Source organism: Lampris incognitus, chromosome 1, assembly GCF_029633865.1.
Source record: "Lampris incognitus isolate fLamInc1 chromosome 1, fLamInc1.hap2, whole genome shotgun sequence".
NCBI classification, from domain to species: domain Eukaryota; kingdom Metazoa; phylum Chordata; class Actinopteri; order Lampriformes; family Lampridae; genus Lampris; species Lampris incognitus.
Genome location: NC_079211.1, coordinates 21,023,630 through 21,050,096, shown reverse-complemented (window position 1 = coordinate 21,050,096; position 26,467 = coordinate 21,023,630). Strand labels below are relative to the sequence as shown.

Here is a 26,467-nt window from a genome sequence, read left to right as displayed (position 1 = left end):
TATTTACAGATATACATTGCAGGCAGTTTTAAGGAAATAGAGCGAAAAACAAGCTAAAAAAACCGTCTTTGTGCCCTTGACATTTTAGTTGCCTTCTAAGTATTGTCTTGATGCATGCTGAATAATCCAGGTAGAAAATCACAGAAGGTTGAATCAGTTTCATCGAGAGTCTAAATGAACTGATTCAACCTTCTGAAACGTTTCGTCACTCATCTAATGCCCCTTTTCCACTGCACGGTACCGGCTCGACTCAACTCAACCCTACTCGCTTTTTTTTTGGTTTTCCATTGGGTAAAAGTTAGGGATAATACCTGGTACCAGGTACGTTTTTTTGGTACCACCTCCGTCGAGGTTCCAAGTGAGCTGAGCCAATACTAAAAGGTGACATGAAAATACCACTATACATAAATAAATACAATTATAGATATAAATAAATATAAATGTATGTATATGGATTTAGATTTATTTAAATATACATAAAATCTTTAAAAAAAAATTTAGTCAACACCCCACAAATGACCAGCAGGGCTTCGCCGTGAGGGGATACTATCTGCAGTGCAAAACAAAATCCCCCAAAAAATAAAGCGAGTAGATTCGAATAGAGTAGAGTCGAGTTGAGCCAGTACCATGCAGTGTAAAAGGGGCATTAGTGACCACTTCGGTCTCAACTGACTGCAGGTATCTCCACCCTTATAAACAATACAGGGGCATAACGACCGAAACCAACGACCAGTTTCATGTGCAAATACGGATGCGGCCATTAACTAGCGTTACAATGGCCATGGATACTATTCACAGAGGATTTGGCAATGTTTGCAATCACAGCATTGTAAAATTGCACAGATGTACTCTCACCCCCCCCCCATCCCTGAACCTTAATTTGCATATGAAACCGATGGTTTGGTTTCGGTTCTACTGGTACCTATACTATCCAGTAGACACATAGTATCACATTTTGACCACAGCAGCTAATGAAGAAGATGAGGCAGGTCACAGCTGGTTTAAAGAGGAAGTGAAGCGGTCGTGACTAACAAGCTGATATGGTAGACCGAACTCATGTGTGACCTCTACCAACAGAGACAACATCTTATAACGGGGTCACAGAGAATACTCGTTTCTCATTGGCTGGGGATGAGCGGTAAACCATTTAATGCGCGCATAATTCTGCTCAAGTTAAATCGCAATTCTAAATTCATACGCTGGTTGCTGTGCAATAGCAACAGCCTCAATTAGCAAGCCTGGCAACCAGTCTAAGTTTTAATTTAATGCCTAACTTTTGCATCAAAATGTTAATTCTCAGTCTAAACATTCAACAAATTATAAGCTATTTTTTTCTTGCATCGGGTGGTTGCCTCCACTCCGCATCATGTGTTAAAATCCTTTAAGGCACATGTTGGAATGGATCATCCCTTACACAGGAAGAAGTCAAATACAAGCATGTATTTCGTGCAGTGGTGGGGAATGCACCATCAAAACAGTCCTGGTAGGGGTGTCTGGGTGGTGTCGCGGTCTATTCCATTTCCTACCAACACGGAGATCGCCGGTTCGAATCCCGAGTTACATTCGGCTTGGTCGGGTGTAACTTTAGTACTTAAATGGGACATTTCCATAACAAACACGGTCTTTAGCCATTATCAGTCATGACGTACGACACCTATAGTTGCCTCCGGCTTGGTCGGGCGTCCCTACAGACACAACTGGCTGTGTCTGCGGATGGGAAGCTGGATGTGGGTATGTGTCCTGGTCGCTGCACTAGCACCTCCTCTGATCGGTTGGTGCGCCTGTTCAGGGGGGAGGGGGAATAGCGTGATCTTCCCACATGCTACTTCCCCGCGGCGAAACTCCTCACTGGTGAAAAGAAGCGGCTGGCGATTTCAGTCTGCAGCCCTCCCCGGATCGGCAGAGGGGGTGGAGCAGCGACCGGGAAAACTCGCAAGAGTGAAGTAATTGGCCAGATATACACTGCTCAAAAAAATAAAGGGAACACCTAAAAACACAATATAGACCTCGATGAATGAAATATTTCAGCTGAAAATCTTTATTTATTAGACAGAGGAATGTGTTTAGAGCAAAATAACCTAAAAATGATCAATGGAAATCAAAATCATTAGCCCATTAAGGTCTGGATTCAGAATCATACTCAAAATCAAAGTGGAAAATGAGAACATAGGCTGATCCAACTTCTGTGGAAATTCTTCAAGACGATTCAAAATGAGGCTCAGTAGTGTGTGTGGCCTCCACGTGCCTGTATGCACTCCCTACAACGTCTGGGCATGCTCCTGATGAGACGACGGATGGTCTCCTGAGGGATCTCCTCCCAGACCTGGATCAGGGCATCGGTCAACTCCTGGACAGTCTGTGGTGCGACATCGCGTCGGCGGATGGTACGAGACATGATGTCCTAGAGGTGCTCGATTGGATTCAAGTCTGGGGAACGTGCAGGCCAGTCCATAGCATCAATGCCCTCGACATACAGGAACTGCTGACACACTCTGGCCACATGAGGACGAGCATTGTCATGCATGAGCAGGAACCCAGGGCCCACTGCACCAGCATATGGTCTGACAATGGGTCTGAGGATCTCATCCCGGTACCTAATGGCAGTCATGGTACCTCTGGCTAGCACGTAGAGGTCTGTGCGGCCCTCCAAGGATATGCCTCCCCAGACCATCACTGACCCACCCGCCAAACCGGTCATGCTGGAGGATGTTGCAGGCAGCAGAACGTTCTCCACAGCGTCTCCAGACTCTCTCACGTCTGTCACATGTGTTCAGTGTGAACCTGCTCTCATCTGTGAAGAGCACAGGGCGCCAATGGCGAATCTGCCAACCAAGATGTTCTCTGGCAAAGGTCAATCGGGCTGCACGGTGTTGGGCTGTGAGCACAGCCCCCAATTGTGGACGTCGGGCCCTCATACCATCCTCATGCATTCTGTTTCTCACTGTTTGAGCAGAAACCTGCACATTAGTGGCCTGTTGAAGGTCGTTTTGTAGGGCTCCGGCAGTGCTCCTCCTGTTCCTCCTTGCACAAAGGACCAGATAGCAGTCCTGCTGCGGGGTTGTTGTCCTCCTGCGGCCCCCTCCACATCTCCTGGTGTACTGGCCTGTCTCCTGGTACCTCCTCCATGCTCTGGACACTGTGCTGGGAGACACATCAAATCTTCTTGCCACAGCACGCATTGATGTGCCATCCTGGATGAGCTGCACTACCTGAGCAACTTCTGTAGGTTGCAGATACCGCCTCATGCCACCTCTAGTGGTGAGGGCACTAGCAAAATGAAAAACTAACCAAAGATCGGCCAGAAAAGATGAGGATAGGCAAATGGTCTGTGACCACCACCTGCAAATCCATTCCTTTTATAGGGGTTGTCTTGCAAATTGTCTAATTTCCACCTGGTGGAAATTAGACAATTTACCAACAGGTGAACTTGATTCACAAATCAGTGTTGCTTCCTAACTGGACAGGTTGATATCTCAAAAGTGTGATTGACTTGGAGCTACATTGCATTGCTTATGTGTTCCCTTTATTTTTTTTAGCAGTGTAATTGGGGAGAAAAGGGGAGGAAACGCACCCTCCCCCCCAAAAAACAACAACAAACAAAACAAACAAACAACTGCTGGCTACTTTTCTTTATTTTGAATGGACCTGTGGGATTTTGAGGGCTCAAAAATCAGTGCATGTACAACCATAGTCGCCAGTAAGTTAAACAGCAGCAACGATCTTTAGGGTTTTAGCTTTGACTACACAGTCAGACGCCGTCAGGTACTTATTTTTCATTATCTTCAATTATTTTCATTATTACAAGATCAGTGAAACTCACAAAAACATTTTAAGGGGACTGCATGATAGAGCAGGGATCAATGGTCGGCTGAAATGTCATAAAATATGATATATGATAGATCCATCCTATGACTGCACTGGCTGTATTATAGTCAGGTACTTAGCCTGATGTTTTAAGGTCTGTAAGTAAAACAAATTGTAATGTGCCTTCGATTGAGCTGAGTTGTTCCCTATCTACCTGAGGGACACTTAAAATAAAAATAAAACGGGCTGGTTTGTCTGGACTCTGGAATGCAGCAGTACAGCTCACTCATTATTTGACTGCTCGATTTCTCTCTCTCTCTCTCTCTCTCTCTCTCTCTCTCTCTCTCTCTCTCTCTCTCTCTCTCTTCTCTCTCGCTCTCCCTTTCTCTCTCTCTCTCGCTCTCTTTCTCTTTCTTTCTCTCTCTCTCACACACACACACACACACACACACACACACACACATCTACCTCCATTATTATCATTCATGGACACCACAGCACCGTCTCAGCAAGGGCACTAATAAGATGAAAAGTGGCACTGGACTCTACATACTTAACTAGGGTGGATGGTGGCTGAGAAAGAGAGGGAATTCTTTAAATGATGCCTTCAAGGTTAAACAACCACCCCCATCCCCTGCTCTTATTGCCTTTTTTTTTTTTTTTTAATATGCTGTGCAGAAAAGCATAGGATGGGGAGACGTGTTTTGGAGAGACACTTGTTTTAAAACGGCGGCTCTCGTAATCGAGTTCCAGGATGCAAATCCCGCAATGACGCGGCCGGGTTTGCCACACTGCCGCAGGATGTCAGCTGTGATATGAAATTTGATGAGTAGGAAAAGTAGGCAAAGGTTTAGTTTTCACACGTACAAGGTGGACCTTGTGGAGGATGGCAGGCGGTCCCCGGCTTCCTTGCTCTCCTTTAGTGTTTCGGAGATGCACACAGAAAGGAGGAGAATAATCACCAAAAAACTATTTCATCAATATGAACTTTGAATAGAACTGCACTGACAATTGATGTAAATGCGAAACCAGGAAAAGAAAGAAGAAAAAAAAACAGTCTGGCTTCTTGACATTCAAAGAAAAAAAACATATGTGCGGGTGCAAACTTCCAAAATTTTTTACTCTGCTTGTTTTTTTTTTTTTTGTTTTTTTCAATCATCTGAATGAGAATGAAAATAAGTGGGGTTTTCAACTGCCTCCCTGTTATTCTACCTGCTGTGGGGAATTGGATTCAAAACAAGTCGACTGGGTGCAGTATTCAATAGTCCTGCACCTAAAACGCAGCCCTAAATCACTAGCCGGCCGACTCTAGCTGTGCTAATGGCCAAGTCGAATGACTTAGACGCATCTTCTTAAACGAGCCCCTTAATCTCTTTGATGGGACGGAGGGATTTTCTCCATTCTTTCTTCTTAAATGCGTTTTTCACGTGGTCCTAGAGTAAAGAGTTTCTTTTTTTGGGGGGATTTTTTTTTTACCCCTTTTTCTCCCCAATTGCACCCGACCAATTACCCCACTCTTCCGAGCCGTCCTGGTTGCTGCTCCACCCCCTGTGCTGATCCAAGGAGGGCTGCAGACTGCCACATGCCTCCTCTGATACATGTGGAGCTGCCAGCCGCTTCTTTTCACCTGACAGTGAGGAGTTTCACCAGGGGAATATAGCGTGTGGGAGGATCACGCTATTCCCCCCAGTCCCCCCCCCCCCGAATAGTCACCCCGACTGACTAGAGAAAGCGCTAGTGCAACAACCAGGACACATACCCACATCTGGCTTCCCACCCGCAGACACAGCCAATTGTGTCTGTAGGGATGCCCGACCAAGCTAGAGGTAACGCAGGGATTCGAACTGGCGATCCCTGAGCAGGTAGGCAACAGAACAGACTGCTACGCTACCCAGACATCAGAGTACAGAGTTTATCACGGTGCATATTAGCGAAGTCTCCCTAGCTGGGCTGTTATGAAGCCAAACCCCTGGACCACTTGTGACAGCAGCAGTGTGAACGTTTGCCATCTTAGTCTGACACGTTGAACCTTGCCCCTCCTTCCATTACCAGCTGCCTTGAATGCACTGTGCCTCCTCTCCCAGTGTACAGGATGGCGATTTAGCAATATGTTGGAGCGCGTTGGCATGCCTTCAGTGGCCGTCCTTGCAAATACTGTGTCAGACTCCACACCCCTCTTGATCTATGCTCCCGACTTGCACCCTTCCTCCATGTTTCATTCCCCCGTCTTTCCTCCATATCCATCTGCAGTGGCCTGCAGTTCTGATTGGGGAGGATTAGTAGTGTGTGAGGGACTTTGTCACCAGCTTTCTGGGAAATCCAATTACAGAATACCATAAGCCTTACATGTTTCATACCCTTTTTGAATCCTCCTTAAAAATACATACAGCTATAAATATACTCGAAGGGTTCATGTTGAGCACCTCTCCCTATTGTGGCCTCTAGTGAAGGCATCAGCGTATGATCTCTCGTAAGGTGAGGGGAGGGATCCTCCTGACTCCGACCGACGGAGATACCTCTAACTCCTCTCTCGTCTCTGCATTGCAGCAAACGGTGGACGGACTCATCCTGTCAGTGAAGGGCTTGTTGTTTGCTCAGCGTAATGGGCTGTGATCTCTGAGCACCGCTCTGAAGGTGAAGCAAGTGCCCGGGGTTTCTGTATGTTATCTTCAAGCATAGATGGTGCTTAATTGCTTGCACAGCTTTGCTTCTCTCTGTCAAGGAAATGCCATGCGGCGGATGTGGTCACGCATGGCGAGATCACTGCCGGATGCACCCATCGTCTCATGTTTCAATTAAGTCCCACAAAATTGAAAATTTCGGCATTGTTAAACAAACTGTCTTATCTTGCATCTAACATCAAAACACTATTATCTGGGGTATGGAAATATTCGGCGTACTGATGGTTTGTACCATTGTTCGTGTTCAAACTCACCATAGGGAGATAACATTCTTTGTTGATCAGACGGAGGTCATTTCTTTGGTAATAAAAGAATCACGGCACAAATACCTCCTGCGTTCTGTCGGTCTGTTTGAACTGTGTGGTGAAGTCGTATTATTGTTTTAGTTAAGTCAAGGCCAAAAAGGGGCAGCTTGAAGGTGACGATAAGATGGAGGAGATGAAGAGGAGAAGGAGCTGAGTGTCAGTGAGTCCTTCCCAGATTGCTCACTCTCAGAAGTAAAAGACCATCTCATCAAGGTGGCATATGTCTTGCCCGGAGGAGAAAAGGGGGAGGTGAATGCATTGAAAGGGGGGGGGGGTTTGAAAAAAATGAAATGGCGAAGTATTGGCAGCCATCTGACCCCTGCAGCCCTTAGCTCAGTTATCTCGCTTGCTGTGAGTGTGTGCAGTAATGTGTCTCAACTCCTTCACATTTTTAATTCAGTTTTAAACCACAATCAATATGCATCTGCTGAGTAGTAAAAAAAAAACCTCTTAACTTTGGTTTGAGTTGTTATATTTTTTTCTTGTGAAAGACCAAATAGTTCAGTAGAGCAGATGGAAGTGATCTCTCTCCTGCTACTTACATACAGATAAAATATGAACAGTTTATTTTGTATGTACCCGTTCAATACATGCACAGCTAAACTAAGTAGTCCAGTTTTGCATTTATTTTGGGCAACACGGTGGCCCAGTGGTTAGTACTGTTGCCTCACAGCAAGAAGGTCCTGGGTTCGAACCCCAGGCTGTCCCAGGTCCTTTCTGTGTGGCGTTTGCATGTTCTCCCCGTGTCTGCATGGGTTTCCTCCGGGTGCTCCGGTTTCCTCCCACCATCAAAAAGGCATGCATGTTAGGGTTAATACTCCTGTCTGTGCCCGTGAGCAAGGTAATGGAAAGTAGAACTAGAACTGGATCTAAAAATCTGCACACAAGGTTTAATTCCATTTGTTATCTGTGTACTGGAGAGCTATCATGTTTACACTTTGTTATCAATGTGGCTGCCTATGGAGGTGGTTTGGATGATCTGCTGCTTTTGCACCTGAATTTTATGGATTTTCCCTCTTATCTCCTTACAGTTCTTCCATATAAAGTATACTGTATCTTTCCATTAGTCAAGAAATCATACAAATGTATAGCTTCTTCTACAAAAAAAAAAAAAAACTGTCACAGACACCCTGTTTTATGCAAAATACTTTTAAATCTCAAAATTGATATTTTGGCATCACATTCATGCAGAAACACATGCACGTGTTATTCACACACTAGGAAGCTAAAATTCTCCTTTTCAGGTTTGCCTTACACCACAGATGAACTGATAATTTGCAAGCTGAGTTTCAGAATAGGGTTTTCTTTTTTGTTGGGTTTTTTTTTTTGGGGGGGGCGGTTGTTCCTGGACAACTCTTGAAGTGGCTGCATATTTTGTTCTCAAGTCAAAGTTGGGTATCTATTATTTACAGTGAAGAAGAAAAAGCATTTGGTGATGAGAGAAATGATGGGTTGGAAACAAAAGGGCCTGAGCCCAGCTCCAGAGGATACTAGAGAGGGTCCTGTTCTCCAAGGTTAGAGGGTAAACTCCAGATTAAACAGCCTTGGTGGTGGTGGGTGGGTGGGTGGGGTTCCCTGGCCAGGTTCCTTGCCCCCCGAAGTCATCCATCACACACTTCAACAGACAAGCGCACTGACTTGATTGACACAAGTACATGCATTCGATGTGTGTACACTTACGTGTACGCTCCATCACTTACCAGTAGATTGCTTTTGCTTTTTCTCCAAACCCATACAACAGATGTCTGGCAGTGGTTCCTAACCTGGGAGAGCCGGTGAGAAGTCTGAAAAACCATGAGCTAAACTAATCAAAACAGAGACGCCATAAAAGCTGTTTCTTTCTATTACCTTTAGTAAAATAACTGCAAAAATTCTCCATTTGCTGACTGTAGCTGACTTCAATAAAAAGCAGTACATGTTTAAAAGAGGCGATGTTAGAAGGAAGGGGCAGGGATTTTATAATGGGTGCGTTAGGGTTTCTATAAAGGAAAATGAAAAAAACGTTAATATGTGGTATAGTATCTTTAATACCCAAACTCTCATGCCAATACTTCTATTTCATGTTTTTTTTTACTTTTGTTGAAAGGGACTTTCATCCACATTCTCTTGGTGGCATTTAACACAGCCACCGATTCAATGTGTAAACTAACAGATGGATAAAAGAAACCAGATATTAATGCGGCAGGACCAGAGGCAGTTCCCTTTTCACGTGTCAGGAGCACTCTTGCGTTTGAGGCGTTGGCGAATCGAGGCCTGGCATTTGAGTTAACGGTTTCAAGCACTTCACATCTCTAAATGACAAGAGCTGATGCAATCCCCCGCGGCACTTACGAGCTATCTCCCATTGACAGCATCTCTGCTTCAAAACAGGACAGGCCTTATGTAAAGCAGGGAGAATGGAACAAGGGTGGGGTGGGGGGTTGGTGATGGTGGGTGGGGGGGGGGGGCGCGGGGAAGTGAGGATCAGTTGGAAAAAGGAGAACGACACACAGGCAAGAAATGCAGGACAAGTAGCTGAGATCGGGAAGAGTACACGAGAAAGCGGGTCTACCCATGTAAGGAAGGAGAGGGAAATGGTTAAAGAGATAAAATCATCGCTGACATTTGCCGCACACAGCTCCCTTCCCAGGGCTGTGCAGGACTCTGGCTTGTAAGGTCACAAGAGAATGCAGAAGTCCAAATACTTGGAGTGCGTGAAAAGGTTTTTTAGGAATTAGCCCGGCGTACCCGTAGGATGCCACACATTGCTCTGAGCTGGCATTTCAGGCCAGCCATCTCAAGTGATGTATCAGAAATGTAACGTCCCCGCAGCCCTGCCCACTGTCCCGATTACAGAGGATGGAATGAGGACGACGGCACTGTGTGTGTGTGTGTGTGTGTGTGTGTGTGTGTGTGTGTGTGTGTGTGTGTGTGTGTGTGTGTGTGTGTGTGTGTGTGTGTGTGTGTGTGTGTGTGTGTGTGTGTATTTGACCAGTGAGCTGAAGATGGGAGGCACAGATGCCTGCAGAAGCAAGAGGAGGAGGAGGAGGAGACAGTGTTATTATTCTACAAGCTGCAGAGGACTGAATAAACAGAGGAAGGGAAAAAAAGGGGTTGGGGAGGGAGGACGAGAGGAGAAGGAGAGGGGTGAAGGAGAAGTCTCTATTAATGCTGCTCACTACATGATGCTCGGGCATGTCACTTGTAATGATTCTCTGTTCATATGCATGTTTGTGGGAGAGCCCAATGCTCCCTATGTGTCTGCAGGCCTTCGAATAAATAAACATTATTGAAATTCAAGGTGACGGCAACAGAATCCCTGAATTACACTGATGTGGCGTTTCTCCAGAGCTGGAGACAGAGTGGCCCGCTCTATTTCAAACTATGCCATTTATTTCAACTTTGCTTTATTACTGAGAGGGATTAGGTGACGGTGAGGTTGGGTGGAGCAGGGTTGGGGGTGTGGGGGCATCTGCTGTCACTCTGATAAGCATTTATCCTCAGCCATGACCCCCCCCCCCCAAATGAACCCTGAACCTGCACAGAACTCCAGGCTCCAAATGGTAATATTGGGGGGAAAGAATCCGGGGGGGGGGGAACTCAGGTGGAGAGAGATACTTCCATGGTTGAAGAGAATGTATGCTTTAGGGGATGGCCAGATGGTCGGGGGGGGGGGGGGAGTACAGACCACAAAAAAAAGCACAGGATGGATAGAGAGCACTGAGGCCAGAGGAGGGATGGGGACACAAAGGGAGACGGTGGGAGATTCAGGGAGGGCGAGATAGAGAGAGCAGAAGAGGACGGAGGCAGAGGGCGATCACTGGTGCACAGAGCCATACCTAGGAGGAGGAGGAGGAGGAAGAAGAGAGAGACAGGGAGGAGTAGATAGTGAATAATAATGATATGAATGGATGGGTCAGTGCTGCAGAGGGAAAGAGGCAGAAAAAAAAGAGAGAGAAAAGAGAAAATTAGGTTGGGGTGAGGTGCGAGCACAAAAAAAGCAAAGATGGTTGGGGAGGCAGAGAGACATATCTCTTATTGAAGCGTGGGCTTGTTCAACGCTCAAACCAATAAGCGCAGGACAGCTGAGCAGAGAGAAGGAGGCCGCCAGAGCTGGTCCCTTAGGATAGGTTCTGTGTCAGTGCTGGCCCAAATTAAGAGGGAGCGTAGAGAAACTGGGCCTTGCAGACTGCAGAAACTCCTACTGGCTCCCATTCAGAGCAGGAGATTGCAACACTCACCCAGCAGCACAAGCTCACAATACTGCCGTCCGTCTGTTGATTCACTTATTAAGATGTGTGTGTGTGTGTGTGTGTGTGTGTGTGTGTGTGTGTGTGTGTGTGTGTGTGTGTGTGTGTGGACTTCTTCAATTCAAAAGCCCAAGATAAGAACTTCCATGTCGGAGGGGAATTATTTGATGTTCGGTACTCTTAGAGCAGGGGCGGCTAACCACGTGTATGCCGGTTTTCATTCCAGCCGGACTCCACACCAGCTGATTTCACTGATTAGCAACGCTTCAACCAAAGAGGAAGATTGTATCAGTGAAATCACCTGGTTTGGAGTCGGGTTGGAATGAAAACCTGCATACACGTGGCTCTCCGTGGCACATGGCTAGCCACCGCTGAGCTAGAGCGTGCTGTAGCTCTGAACACCGCCTGGGTTCTCATGGCTCTGTGTACTCCATGGATGCCGTCCTATATGTCCAGCACGCCTGGGATGCTGTGAGAGGACCTCGGCAACCAGAATCATCCACCTCCTTGTTTTTGTTCCTCTAGGATGTTCCAAGCATTTTGAGATGATTGACATGCGTGACCGGCCAATGACAACTCTTAAAGGTTGGACGGGACATGTGAATAGCCAGCCATTACAGAGTATGGAAGAAGGCCGTGTGAAGCGCTACATAATAGTTTAACGTTTAATTGCGTCTGACTCGGTGGAAGTTGCTCTGCTTGACAAATCATGCTGTTGCACTGGAGAGCATGACGGCTAAATAAATAGATGTAAATGTTTTTCGCTGCCGAATAAATGTCATCACATGCAAATGGGAATTCTGATAAAGACTAATGCATTTGTGACTGTGGAGCTCATTTCCCAAATTAGCGGTTATAGATTTTCAACTGAGTAAGCCTCCATTTTTTAAATTTGTGTGTGCCTGTGTATTGTCTCGCATCTCTGCATATTACCTAGTGACAGTGAGCGACTTTAGAAAGCGTAGCCGTGGTACAGTGCATATTTTAGTAACTGCATATATTGTGTCGACATTCATTTGTTAGCTTGTGTGGGTGTGTGTATATGTGTGTGTATGCACGTACGCGGTTGTGCGCTCGCTTCCTTACAAATGCCTTAACACCCGCGCCCTCTTGCCCTTTGCTGTGTTTGCAGTTTGTTCCCAGTTCTCCCGTGGAGTCTACGCGATCTTCGGATTCTACGACAAGAAGTCCATGAACACCCTGACCTCCTTCTGCGGTGCCCTGCACACCTCCTTCGTCACACCCAGTTACCCCACCGATAATGAGGTGCAGTTTGTCATCCAGATGCGTCCCGCGCTGCGGGGTGCTGTCCTCAGCCTGCTCTCACACTACAAGTGGCAAAAGTTTGTCTACCTCTACGACACCGACCGAGGTAGGTGACACCACAGGCCTTGAGTCAGGACTTGGTTTATGGCTCGGATCCACTGGAGCATTATGCACGTTCGAAAAAGTGTCTGGAGATCAGTATCAAGTGAGGATGGGTTCACTTCTCAGTGCTTCACAGGAGGTGGTAGAACATTTTAATCCAGTACTATAACCCTGTTTTACACAGCAGTTTTGTCTTATGTCTGTAATATATGCACTTTATGCCCTGACAGTGGCTGGTAAAACCTGCAATAACACTTAGAGTGGTAGCACTCAAAATTTGCACATCTTATGGGGTATACCCCTTGGATTCTTGTAACAGTAAGCTGTCTTGTGTCAGTTAATCTTATGTTTAATCGGGCTTCTGGGTGGCGTAGCGGTCTATTCTGTTGCCTACCAACATGGGGATCACCGGTTCGAATCCCCGTGTTACCTCCGGCTTGGTCGGGCGTCCCTACAGACACAATTGGCCGTGTCTGTGGGTGGGAAGCCTGATGAGGGTATGTGTCCTGGGCGCTGCACTAGTGCCTCCTCTGGTGGGTCGGGGTGCCTGTTCAGGGGGGAGGGGGAACTGGGGGGAATAGCGTGATCCTCCCACGCGCTACGTCCCCCTGGCGAAACTCCTCACTGTCAGGTGAAAAGAAGCGGCTGGCGACTCCACATGTATCGGAGGGGACACGGTAGTCTCGGAAGAGCTGGGTGGTTGGCCGGACACAGTTGGGGGAGAAAAAAAAGGGGGGGGAATTCAAAACAAATAGCAAAAAACTTGTGTTTAATCATGTTGTAGCTACTGGCTCGTCTCTGAACTGAATTGAGGTATGTCACAGCTGCAGCTTTCCAAAAGGCTTTCTTCACAAATGTTTGCCTGTGGGGGTTGCTTATTGTGTTGCATCAATGAAGGTTTTTGTGTCGTTGCCAGATTGCATGGCTTTGTTGACAATAGACACCCATTTAATGCACCAGCACCATGTGTTTGACAACCCGACAACAGAATCAAGTGTTTATTGCTGGGATTTTTAACGCCAAACAAGAAAGCGAGCTCATTATCTCTCAATAGAATAAATATCCTGTCCACCTACAGCAACTCCAATTTGTTCAAAGTGTGCCTAGACAACCGGGAAGGACACCAATATGCTGTAGTGATAGACAAATCTATACTTTATATGTAGATGTGTGTATATATTTTCTTTTAAATCAGGGATTTTAAGGATGCTGGAAGAGGTGATTCTCATCCCTGTTGTATTACAGCTTGCAGGGCTTGTGTTTATTAGCTCCTTATGAGAGGGTCCTGACCTGCAGATATATTTCAACCATCTTGTCTTTTCTGCACATCCATTTGGTTCCTCTCTTCTGGTCTCCCCATCCCACCCACCCACCCACTTACCTCTCTAGCTGTTTCTCTGTTTCCCTCTTAGGCTGAATATAAAGTATGCTTTAGTGCAGAGTCCTCTGTCTCTGGGCCTTGAGGCCTGTAGGGTCCAGAGCTAAGGGCCTTAATCCTCCACGCACGCAGCCTGGAGATAATATGCGGTTAATTAGGGTCACTCTGAGTAGAACACTCATTGTAGCTTCCCTGCGGATGCTTGCAACCCACATGTCCTTTGTTGCAGCTACTACTGCCCAGCTACCAGTCCCTATCCCCATCTCCCCATCCCTCTTCTGTAGGGGAGACCGTCTGTAGGCGGGAGAGACAAAATGGCGTGGTTTGTGTGTGTGTGTGTGTGTGTGTGCCTGCGTGTGTGTGTTTCTGTGTGTTTGTGTGTGTGTGCATATGTGTGTGCGTGCGTGAGTGTGTGTGTGTGTGTGTGTGCATACGTATGTGCATGTGTGTGTGTGTGTGTACCTGTCTGTGTGTCTTTGTGTGTGTGTTTGTTGGTGTGTGTGTGCATGCCTGCATGTGCGTGTGTGTCTGTATGTGTGTGTGTGTGTGTATCTGTATGTGTGTGTGTGTGTGTGCGTGTGCCTGCGTGTGTGTGTTTCTGTGTGTTTGTGTGTGTGTGCCTGTGTGTCTGTGTGCATATGTGTGTGCGTGAGTGTGTGTGTGTGCATACGTATGTGTGTGTGTGTGTGTGTGTGTGTGTGTGTGTGTGTGTGTGTGTGCCTGTCTGTGTGTCTTTGTGTGTGTGTGTGTGTGTGTTTGTTTGTGTGTGTGTGCATGCCTGCATGTGCGTGTGTGTGTCTGTATGTGTGTGTGTGTGTGTCTGGGTGCCTGCATGTGTGTGTGTGTGTGTGTGTGTGTGTGTGTGTGTGTGTGTGTGTGTGTGTGTGTGCGTGCCTGCATGTGTGTGTGTCTGTGTGGTAGTGGTGATAGTGAAGGTAAGGGGCATAACAAGCGAACTCTAAATATAAAATCATATAAATAAATCAGGCTGGCACAGATGTCAAGTTTGACGTGACATTCAAGAGAGAAAAGAGTGATGGAGGAAGAAAGAGGGTAGGGCAGAGAGAGTGAAACAATAGAATAGAATAGAATAGAATAGAATAGAATAGAGGCGTCCGGGTAGTGTAGCAGTATATTCTGTTGCCTACCAACATGGGGATCGCCAGTTCCAATCCCCATGTTACCTCCGGCTTGGTCAGGCGTCCCTACAGACACAATTAGCTGTGTCTGCTGGTGGGATGCTGAATGTGGGTATGTGTGTCCTGGTCGCTGCACTAGCTCCTCCTCTGGTCGGTCGGGGCGCCTGTTCGGCGGGGGGGAGGGGGAACTGGGGGGGAATAGCGTGATCCTCCCACACGCTATCTCCCCCTGGCAAAACTCCTCACTGTCAGGTGAAAAGAAGCAGCTGGCGACTCCACATGTATCGGAGGAGGCATGTGGTGGTCTGCATCCCTCCCCGGATCGGCAGAGGGGGTGGAGCAGAGTAATTGGCCGGATACAATTGGGGAGAAAAGGGGAAAAAATAAAAAAAATAGAATAGAATACACTTTATTTTTCATTTGTACATACATACAATGAAATGAGTGTAGCTCGGAGCAGTGGGCAGCTGCCGTGCAGCGCCCGGGGACCAACCCCAGATATGTCTTCCTGTCTGCTTGGTCAGGGGCACAGACGGGAGTATCAACCCTAACATGCATGTCTCTCTGATGCGAACCAAAGCAAAGCATCAAGTGACTACAACAGTTCAGCAGTTACAGCTGCAGCCACATTCGATACACCACCTTTACATAAGCAACTCCCTCTCTGTGTACTGTACATCCCCAGGTAGAAACCCATGCCAAGCCACTTTTGCCTCTCTTCCCACTGCCAGTGGTGTAACCCAATCCCTTATTAGTGGAAGGACATTGGCCCCAGGAGAGGATTACAGTCGTTTATTGATGCAGTCCATCTAGCACTTTGGGGGGCTTTGACACTTGGCTCATCAAGCAGACAGATGCGTCAAAGAGCCTCTACAGCCGCTTATCAGGTAGCTCAGTTCCCCTGGCAGCACGGACGCCGGCTGCCCACCGGACCCCGGGACGTGACAAAAGAAGGTCGTCTTCAGCTTTAAGTGTGAGTGAAATAAGCAGATGATGCCTTACTGCCGGTTGCAGGCAGACATTTTACCGTTGTCTCTGCACGCAGTCCTGAATGAATGAAAACGCTTCGGGTCACCTTGAGAATGAATGGAGCGTAAAGCTTCTCCCGTCTCATGGCGTTGCCACCGTCCTGCTGTAGAACGGCTCTGTCGCATCGACGCTGTTTGATAAATAAAACTGACATCTAGAAAAGAGCCGCTTGATAGAAGAACACATCTAAGGCCGCTTTGCATGTTCAGCATTCAGACGGGGACTCGATAGCGGTCGATACGCCATCACTGGCGGCGGGGCTGGTTACGCCATGTATGTAAAGGCAAAAGAGCGCTTTAATCATTCACCGGGAACGAAACGTGAGCATCAATGTGTTTTCTTCCGGATGTGGCGGCAAATCTTTGGCATATTTCTCTGCTCACCATTGCAGTAAATTAACGAACAATGCATGTCTGGTCATGCTGTGTGACACAATGCCCGGTGCAATTCATTACTCTCTCAAGTGCTTCCTCCCTTCTAATTTCTGTGTGCTTGATAAAAAAGCGTTGGTGCACACAGCACCGGAAGCAAATTTGCAATTATTCTTCTGACTTTCCTGTTATGGGTAAAAAAAAATGTTTTGTTTTTTTTTTGCCACAGAAAACCAATCACTGCTCGACTTCCACCGAGGGCTTCATTCGGTCAATAGAATAGATTAATTACAACCACACTACACATTTGGCTCCTTTATTGGATGGGCAAAAAAAATGCTTTTAGGCCCGAGTGCAGGGCTTTCAGTCAGAGAGGGATTGTCCATATGCTTCATGCCCTGATGTATTGGAGTGAAATGGAGGTAAATTTGTACCCTAAATGCCAAAGTCAGAGTGCTGTTTTAAAGCAGATGTTACGATGGAGGTGATATATTGGGAGAAAATGGACCTGCTATTAAAAGAGATTGACTGGTTTAATGAGTGGCTACTCTTCTTTTATCTAAGATAATATATAGAGAGGTTACCTTCTGTGTGTGTGTGTGTGTGTGTGTGTGTGTGTGTGTGTGTGTGTGTGTGTGTGTGTGTGTCCAGAGTTGAAAAATCCTGGCGGGGAAAATAAACTAAACGATGCCCAAAATGAGTGAACTGCACCAAGGTGCGCAAGGGCTGGAAAAAAAAGGCCCGTTGTTCCTTGTTGGAGTGATATCCACCACCTTTGCCTTTTCAGATTACCCTCAAACATGACTTGCGGCTTGCTAGAAAAATGACAAGCCACGTGCCAGTCTCTAGTCACCTCCGCCAAGCTCTTCCTCTTGTGATGTTTTTTTTTTTTTTGCAATCCAGGAGTGAATATTTTTCTTTCGTTTCTCCGATCTCCAATCTCCAAAAGAATCCCCCCTAAAAGCTGGGGCTGTATGGGGTGAAGTGAGATGGATCTTGCCCTTTCTGTTCTGGCGGTCAGGTATGGGCAGATAATTGCCAGGCCTGTGCAGCAGAGACGGATGATTACAGGCTTTATTGTCTCTCCCAGGCACAATCAACCCTGATTCAGCAATCTCACCTCCACTTGATTTATGAGTCTCTCTCTCTCTCTCTCTCTCTCTCTCTCTCTCTCTCTCTCTCTCTCTCTCTCTCTCTCTCTCTCTCTCTCTCTCTCTCTCTCTCTCTCTCTCTCTCTCTTTCTCTCTCTCTCACCCTCTCACCACTGGTGCTTTTACCTCTCTTTCTTCTGTACCTTTACGATGCCTATCTACAGTTTTGCTCTCTGTCGCTGTCGCATTGTCTCTAACCCACTCACGTACTCTGGATCCCTACCATGCATCTATCCTATATATGTCCTGTAGCTTTCTGCTGCGATACACCGGCTGCACTCTGTCCTCCCTCAGAGAAAAAAAAATAAAAAATAGAGGAGAAAAGATATATTGTGAAACAAAGCTTCTCCAACTGCTAGTGGCTAGACCATTCTTTTTGTCTTGTGACAGCTAAAATTAATTTTAAGTTGCTCTGGGTAACGGCGTCAACTAAAATGCCATGTGAAAGTGTGTCCACCCGATTCCTCCCAGACCGCAGCAGCGTTGCACAATGATTGCACCGTTACACTGCATGTGGTGCATGCAGAACAATTAGCACTTCTGTGATGGTTAAATGGAACTACGCCTGTTCTCCCTCCTCTCCATAAATACCCCCGTTTTCTCCACCCTTGATGCATGATGGTTCATTTGGTCAGTTTCCTGCACCACCCACTTCGCGGTAACTGGAAAACACAAACCCCCCAAAAAACCAAAAGCTGTGAATGAAGAAGCAAAGGCAGACGGATCATATCTGCTGTTGGCATGAAAGCGCTTCATTTTTTCGTTGACATTTTTGTGAATAGCAATTTAGAGAAAGCAATACCGCTGACATTTGTCGTGCGAGACCTGGAAGTGGTGTCCATATATTGTAGGTGGTGTGATGAGTATTTGAGACACGGGGCCTTAGTCTGTCTCAAAATATCGACGAAGTCTCCGGTCTTTGTAATGGGAGGGAGGTGGTGACAAATTAAGAATAATGCCTGGCCTCCTGTCATCGCTCTCCATCATCGCGCCTGCCAATCAATACCTCAATGTGATATAGTTAGAATGAAAATGATCCTGCACAGAGCTGCTCCTCAGAAGGAACAGCTCTTCCCTTTTAGTCTTAACTGCTGGCAGTTTTCTTGTATTGTTTGATCCAGTGGCTTCATTATGATACCACAAAGTCTTATGTTCCCTGCAGAAAAGCCTACCTCCGGGGTGTCCGGGTGGCATGACGGTCTATTCTGTTGCCTACCAACACGGGGATCGCCAGTTCGAATCCCCGTGTTACCTCCAGCTTGGTCGGGCGTCCCTACAGACACAATTGGCCGTGTCTGCGGGTGGGAAGCCGGATGTAGGTATGTGTGAACTAGGGGGAAATAGCGTGATCCTCCCACGCGCTATGTCCCCCTCGGTGAAGCTCCTCACTGTCAGGTGAAAAGAAGCGGGTGGTGACTCAACATGTATCAGAGGAGGCATGTGGTAGTCTGCAGCCCTCCCTGGATCAGCAGAGGTGGTGGAGCAGTGACTGAGACGGCTCGGAAGAGTGGGGTAATTGGCTGGATACAATTGGGGAGAAAGAGGGGGGGGGGGGACATGTCTCTGTGACTACTCTTCGGTCAAGGACTTGGTCAGTATTTTCGAAGACCCCGACTGCAGCGGAGATGATTCACCAAACATACTTGAAACAATAAAGTGCACGGATCGATCATTAGATATTGCTGCAGCGTTCGTGGTCGTCGTGGGAGCAGCTGTTTGCAAACGGTTTCAAATGGTGCAACAGGCAACATTTCCGGGGTTTTTTTGTTGTTTTGTTTTGCAGAGGTTTCTGTAAACTGTATCGATAAACCGTTTTAGAAAAGACAACTAGTCTTTCACAGAAGATACATATAGAAAGGTGAGGCTGAGCGAAAGGAAAAAACATGCTGTACACTCAACTCATCCCCATCCAATTGATTATATTTCCATCCAAATTCATCCATTTATTCCTCCGGCGGGCGGCACAGTGGCGCAGTTGTTAGTGCGGTCGCCTCTCAGCAAGAAGGTCCTGGGCTCGAGCCCCGGGGTAGTCCAACCTTGGGGGTCGTCCCGGGTCATCCTCTGTGTGGAGTTTGCACGTTCTCCCCATGTCTGCATGGGTTTCCTCCAGGGGCTCTGGTTTCCTCCCACAGTCCAAAGACATGTAGGTCAGGTGACTCAGCCATACTAAATTGTCCCTAGGTATGAATGTGTGTGTGTGTGTGTGTGTGTGTGTGTGTGTGTGTGTGTGTGTGTGTGTGTGTGTGTGTGTGTGTGTGCGCGCATCGGCCCTGTGATGGCCTGGCGGCCTGTCTAGGGTGTCTCCCAACCTGCCACCCAATGGCTGCTGGGATAGGCTCCAGCATCCCCGCGACCCTGAGATCAGGATAAGCGGGTCAGATAATGGATGGATGGACGGACGGACGGATGGATGGATATTCCTCCTGCTGCTGAGCAAGTCACGAAAAGCATCTGCGTACAGACTTTACAAATCAAAACAAAATGCATCCCTCGTTTTCTTGCAGATTTTTTTTGGGCTTAGTACATGATCAAATTTTAATTAACGTGATTGAAAAACAAAAAATCGGGAATCTTTCCAAATGCTTAAAATGTAAGGTATGAATCCGTACAGGCCCTTTTTATATGGGAAATTAAGCGTGCTCTTAAATCCTTGCATGTGATTAAACGGGGGGGGGGATCAAAGTGTGGGCTCATCTTGCCAAATGTTTAACAATGACACCCAAAGTTGAACAATATACATCCCTATTCAACTAAAACCTTCAAATTAGAGTTGATAAAAATCATAAAAGGGGGGCCTGTTCAGTTCTCTTGTAATGTAATGGTTTCAAGTTGTGTTCAGCATCAGAATCAGAACCAGAATCAGATTTATTGGCCATGTACTTTTGCACATATATGGAATTTGACTCTGGTTTCGTGGCTCTCTTAGTGTACTTAACATAGAGTAACAACACTACAACACTACAATCTCCAGATATATACACAAGGACTGACTATACAGGCCGAAACAAAACCTTTTAATATGGTACAGACACACTTTGTGTCTTCACATTGATTTGGATACGTGCTTTTTTTGGGGGGGGGGGGTTTCCCCCTTTTTCTCCCCAGTTGTATCTGTCCAATTACTCCACTCTTCTCTGCTGATCCAGGGAGGGCTGCAGACTACCACATGCCTCCTCCGGTACATGTGGAGTCACCAGCCGCTTCTTTTCACCTGACAGTGAGGAGTTTTGCCAGGGGGACGTAGCGCGTGAGAGGATCACGCTATTCCCCCCAGTTCCCCCTCCCCCCTGAACAGGTGCCCCGACCGACCAGAGGAGGCACTAGTGCAGTGACCAGGACACATACCCACATCCGGCTTCCCACCCGCAGACACGGCCAATTGTGTCTGTAGGGACACGGGGATTCGAACCGGCAATCCCCGTGTTGGTAGGCAGCGGAATAGACTGCTGCGCTACCCGGATGTCCCCGAATACGTGTTTTTATCATGCTTTAATATAAAATGACATATATCCCAAGATGTCATGTGAAAGACTCTTCATCCATCCATCCATCCATTATCCAAACCCCTTATCCGGCTGTCAGGGTCGCGGGGATACTCGAGCCTATCCCAGCAGTCGAAAGACTCTTCACGTTTTTTCAAATTATGAAGACTTTCAAGCAGTTGCTACTAGGTAATACACACGTGGCACTCGTGCTGTTTTCTGTGATCTGTCAGTCCGGTGTTTGGCTCCATCCATCGTTCTTATAAAATGATAGTCACCATAATAAAAAATTGAAAAAGGATCTACCCACGGCCGCCACTTACTTCATATGTAATTACACATATGATGTTTTTCAGCCTATACCACTGTCTGATCCATCACGTCAACGCTGAGAATACTGCTGATATGCTTTTAATTAAGGGGCATGCTGTGATTTATTGTGAAGTAGAGAGAATGCCAATGCATCCCTCATACTCTGCATTTCATAAATTTTAGCATTTCATTGTTCTTATGCTACTTTCTTTGGTGATGTTGTTGTTTTTCTTGCAAAGCATCTTGGATTACCTTGGAAAGGGCTACACAACATGAAGGCATTATTATTATTATTATTATTGTTATTATTACTTGTATCCTAGTCTCTACCCAGGATCCATAATGTTGTGTTAATACTTTCCCACGCTCTGTAATTGGTAATTAGTGGGGCAATCAGGATTTTATCCCATGCCCTTCACCTGCCCTGTCCACCTGCTGATGCTTCTGACACTGTGGAATTGATTTAATACCAAAACCTTGTATCTAATCAATCTGTAGGACACCACGTTACCCAAGTGTCTGAGCACAGTGTTTGCTGTTTGAAGAGAAAAATAAAAAGCATTTTGACAGCGATTGTAACATGTCTCTGGGATTTGCCATTCTCGTATGGTAAAGCTGTGGCCATGCAGACCTATGTTTGACATAACACAGACCAGACAAAACCCTCTATGCTCTGTTTTTATCAGGGCTCTAATTTTTATATGCAGTCACAAACAAATGTTAAAGTATGAGCTGTAAGGAGATTCATCGAACTATAATTGGCAGGTGATAAATCCCTGAAGCCGTTGATTAGACACTGCTAATTCTGATACTGAAGGCTGCTGATATCTGTGTTTGGCCCATCAAATTGCATTCAGGGATGCATGTTAAACCTTGAAATGGTGTCGCAGTATCAACAATCCCCTTTAAAGCCGCATCAATCTGAGACCAGTTGGCCTCGTAGCGAATCCGCATATAATTCTCAATCAAGTCGCTGTTGATCACTCTTCAACAGACGAGATAAATCTAGGCCGGCTTGCTTGGCAGGGTGAAGCACCGGTTGGGCCAACAGCCTCGTGAATAGGATGATCAGATGACCACACGTTCTTCGCCCCCTCTTTTCTTGCTTCTGCCAAACGCCCGGATAGAAAGGTGGGGATGGTGTGGGAGGGGGAGCCGTCAGAGAGAGGCAGGGAGCTAAAGTGGACTGACCGTGCTCCCTTCCTTCAGCAACCCCCCTAATTGGCTATCCGGAGACGGCTGCCTTTGTTCTCGAAACATTCACACAATGAATGCCTCCCACTGTTCCCACTGGACGCCTTTGATGAGAAACCGCATCAAACGTCCCCTTTAATTTGATTGTAGCATTTGGAGGTTGTCTTTTCTGCTGTAGACAACATAACAGAACAAGAATTTGGTACATTCACCATAATCTAATTGATGATGGAGCACCTAGAAGGGGTACACGGAGCTACTGCTTCCAGGGATGGGTAACCTGATCCAGAAAGGGCCGGTGTGGGTGCAGGTCTTTGTTCCAACCAAGCAGTTACACACTTGAGTCTGCAAATCAAGGTCCTTAGCAAAGATTATTGGTTGGGCGCCTGGGTCGCATAGCAGTCTATTCTGTTGCCTACCAACACGGGGTTCGCTGGTTCGAATTCCTGTGTTACCTCCGGCTTGGGCGGGTGTCCCCACAGACACAATTGGCCGTGTCTGCGGGTGGGAAGCCAGATGTGGGTAAGTGTCCTGGTCGCTGCACTAGCACCTCCTCTGGTCGGTCGGGACACCTGTTGGGGGGGTGGGGGGACTGGGGGAAATAGCATGATCCTCCCACGTGCTACATCCCCCTGGTGAAACTCCTCATTGCCAGGTGAAAAGAAGCGGCTGGTGACTCCACATGTATCGGGGGAGGCATGTGGTAGTCTGCAGCCCTCCCCGGATCGGCAGAAAGGGTGAAGCAGTGATCGGGATGGCTCTGAAGAATGGGGTAATTGGCCAAGTATAATTGGGGAGAAAAGAAGGGGGGGGGGGATCCAAAAAAAAAAGACTATTGGTTGGCTAATAGAATCAGGTGTATAACTGCTTGGTTGGACCAAAGACCTGCACCCACACCGGCCCTTTCTGGATCATGTTAGTGAGAGGATGTTGAGACTACTATGTCCCTCCTGCTGTGACTGATGAATCTGCATCTGTCTCTTCCTTTGCCAAATAACCCTCCTATGACACCCCCCCCCCCCCCACTGGTTTACTCATCCAAGCTAAACTATCACTTTGTCTTCTCGTAAAACAGTAGCTAGGTGTTTCAAACGGCTACACAATCATTTCTGGTATTGTGCTTTTGGAAAGTTTTCCAGTCTCCCTGTGTCAAACGACCAGTCAGATTTCCGCGCTATTCTCCACCCCGGATATCGCTCTGTACTTGATGCATACAGTATGCGATAATGTCAGGGCGGACGCCGGCGCCCCCGCTGCAAGCACGTCTGCATCACAGACAGCAGCTCGTTGCCTTGGCTGTGTGGTGTCATCACAGCCGCCGTAATGGCACATCAGTTGCGCCCAGCTGAGACTTTATACTCGCCTATGCCTCCCATGCTTTAGTGTTCCTCTCCTTCACGCTGGCTTCGTAAGAACTAAATTATGAATGTGTCAGGAGAATAAATCAGCTAGGACACGCTGACGAGAAAGGGCACAACAGACAAACCACAGAATGTGCAAGAAATGTGATTTTGAAGAAATGTGAATGAAGCTACAAACGTCGGGGACTTTTTTTTTTTTTATTATTTTATTTTGCCCATATCCACTGCGATGGTTGGCCAAGTGACAGTCTCGTATAAAGGTTTTCCCAAAGCTGCACTTACATGCTCTGCAGCTCAGGGACCCTGGCAGTCCATTAGAACAACCCCAGAGTCAAACATTTGTGCCTTTGAAAAAAAAAAGAATTACGTGAATCATCTTCTGTCACAATAAATACACAATAAACCCCCATACTCTCTCAGTCTTTTTTTTTTTTTTACTGAACCTGAAATAAAGCCATTTACCACCTACCCTACCGTTAGGTTTGGCAGCCATGAAATTGCTGCTGGGAGCATTTTTTTTTCTTTCATTACAACGTTATACAAGATAAAATGCCCTGGCCTTTGCTTGGGGCAGTGGCCATAGAATTTGATTTGTCTGATGTTGCACTATGTCGCCGGGCCTCTCGGTCAGTTTGTTCAGTTTTCGAACAACAAATGAAAACCTGAAGTGTAACCACACGCGTAAACGCTAGGCGTTTAGATCTGAACGTTGCTCAGTTCATAGATATTGTGGGGGGGGGGGGGGATTTCACTATTTTAATTCTTTTTGGATGAAAAAGCACTCATAGGCAAGTCAGATTTTGCAGGGGGAGAAGGAGGAGGAGGAGAGGAACGGCGTCCCGGTCTTTTAATCACAGCTAGAGACACATCGCATCGGAAGTCAAGGACACGTTGTATTGAATGGGCTATGTTGGCTATTGATTCCAGCATGGTGTGAGGAGACTTCAGATCCCCCTGACAATGTGGTATGGATAATAAGCTTAAGACTCTTAGAGAGTTTTATAGTGGCCTTGTTTAACCAGCCATTCTTTGAGATGCTGCCGTATCAAGTGACCTTGAAAACTTTAATTTTTACATCAATTACTTGTAGGTTATCCCATTCTATATAAAGGCTTAGTAAAGGATTAGAAACAAATTTAATATACTGCACGGAGAGACGGAGGATACCCACATTATTTATGACTCATGTAGCAGATTCAACTATGTGCATTTGCGAATATCAATGCGGTGTATATGTGTGTGCGCGCGTTTGTTTGCATGGGTGTGTGTATGTGTGCACATGCGTAGGTGGGTGCATGCATATGTACTATATAATAGAGGGGGGGGAGGCAGAGGGAGAGGGGGAGAGAGGCTCTAAAAAGTCTGTGGGTGGGATTTTCACAGTGGTAAGGCGCTGCTCTCCATCCTTCTGCATGTATGCACTTCTAAAGATACGGCCAGCATGCTGCTTCTGTTTGATTTGACATGCGCTGTCTTTGCGATTAGGACAACACTTGGCAGCAGAACTGTTTTGGTTCTGGGCCTACTGTACACACCACATCAAAGCCTCGGCTACACATTTAGGCTACTTGGCATTCACTTCAGTTTTGAAGGCTCCTTTTTAACCTTAAGAGTGAAGCCTCTGAAGCTTATTTTGCTGGTGGGCAGGGAGCCCTGAAGTAATACGCAGCACTAGTTACATTTATTTACAATGCACTGCAGCGGCGGTTTGTCTTTCACTGTGGCACCCAATGGAAATCTCGGCATTTAGCCGGTCTTCGAGTGAGGTTTAATGACCGCGTGTATACATTATTATGAATTATTATAAATGTGGCGCAATGCTTTGCGCCACATTTATAATGCTGCATGCCCTGGTAGCAGGTATACCTGCTAATTGCTTAATGTGAGTGCTCTACTGGTGCCAATGAGCAGCTTCACTGGTGAGATTGGGGTTGGGTACCTTCCTCATCTGCAATTGCGCATAGGGAAGGGGAGCATGATGCTCACAAATCTGTGTCTTACATTACCACCGGATACTGACTACATGGCTAAATTGCTGTGAATGCTAGTTTGAAAACAGGAGTGCAAGCCTCATGACACCACGCCAGGCACTTATAGCCCATTTTATATAAGCTGTGGCTTATTCTAAATGACTAATGAGAGAAAATGCAAATATAGTGTCGCATCCACTGCCAGCCCAGGATTTCAATCTCCACTGCGCACACATTGGTGGGATCTGCAGAGCCCTGTGAGCATGCTTAGCCCTGAGGTAAACACTCATCAGGACCTAAATAAGTATTTATTTTGGCTCCATCAGCAGACAATGGAGATAAAGTGTCTATGGGAATATATACCCATTAGTTCATACTTACAGATGCTGTTAATGGTGAGTTAAGATGGTCTTAGATTTAAAAGGGAAGCAAAGTCATTGCAGTTTTCCGGTGGCTGTGGGACCTAAGACAAATATCTCATGCTCTTCGTTTGATAAGTTTTAATACAGCTTTCAACTTTTGCTGCACAAAGTTATTTGTGCAACCGACCCCTATATATTTCTATCTACAGAAACATAAACCAGAGTATTTTTTTTGTTGTTTGAAGGCCCCAAATTGAATGTCCAAACATCATATTTCACAGAGACAACTTTCTATTAGTTTCTACAGATGTTTGTCCAAAACATGGTGTAA

The 26,467-nt window shown here is 46.6% G+C and overlaps 1 protein-coding gene across 2 annotated transcripts in view; it reads left to right on the top strand.

The window, feature by feature from the left end:
• The window catches only part of gria3b (glutamate receptor, ionotropic, AMPA 3b), a 98,088-nt gene that overhangs the window by 13,092 nt on the left and 58,529 nt on the right, over nt 1-26,467 (top strand). For both annotated transcript variants that reach the window (XM_056287148.1, XM_056287147.1), the window contains exon 3: nt 12,152-12,391. In XM_056287148.1, the coding sequence (XP_056143123.1) occupies nt 12,152-12,391 (240 nt within the window). The remainder of the gene's footprint in view (nt 1-12,151; nt 12,392-26,467) is intronic.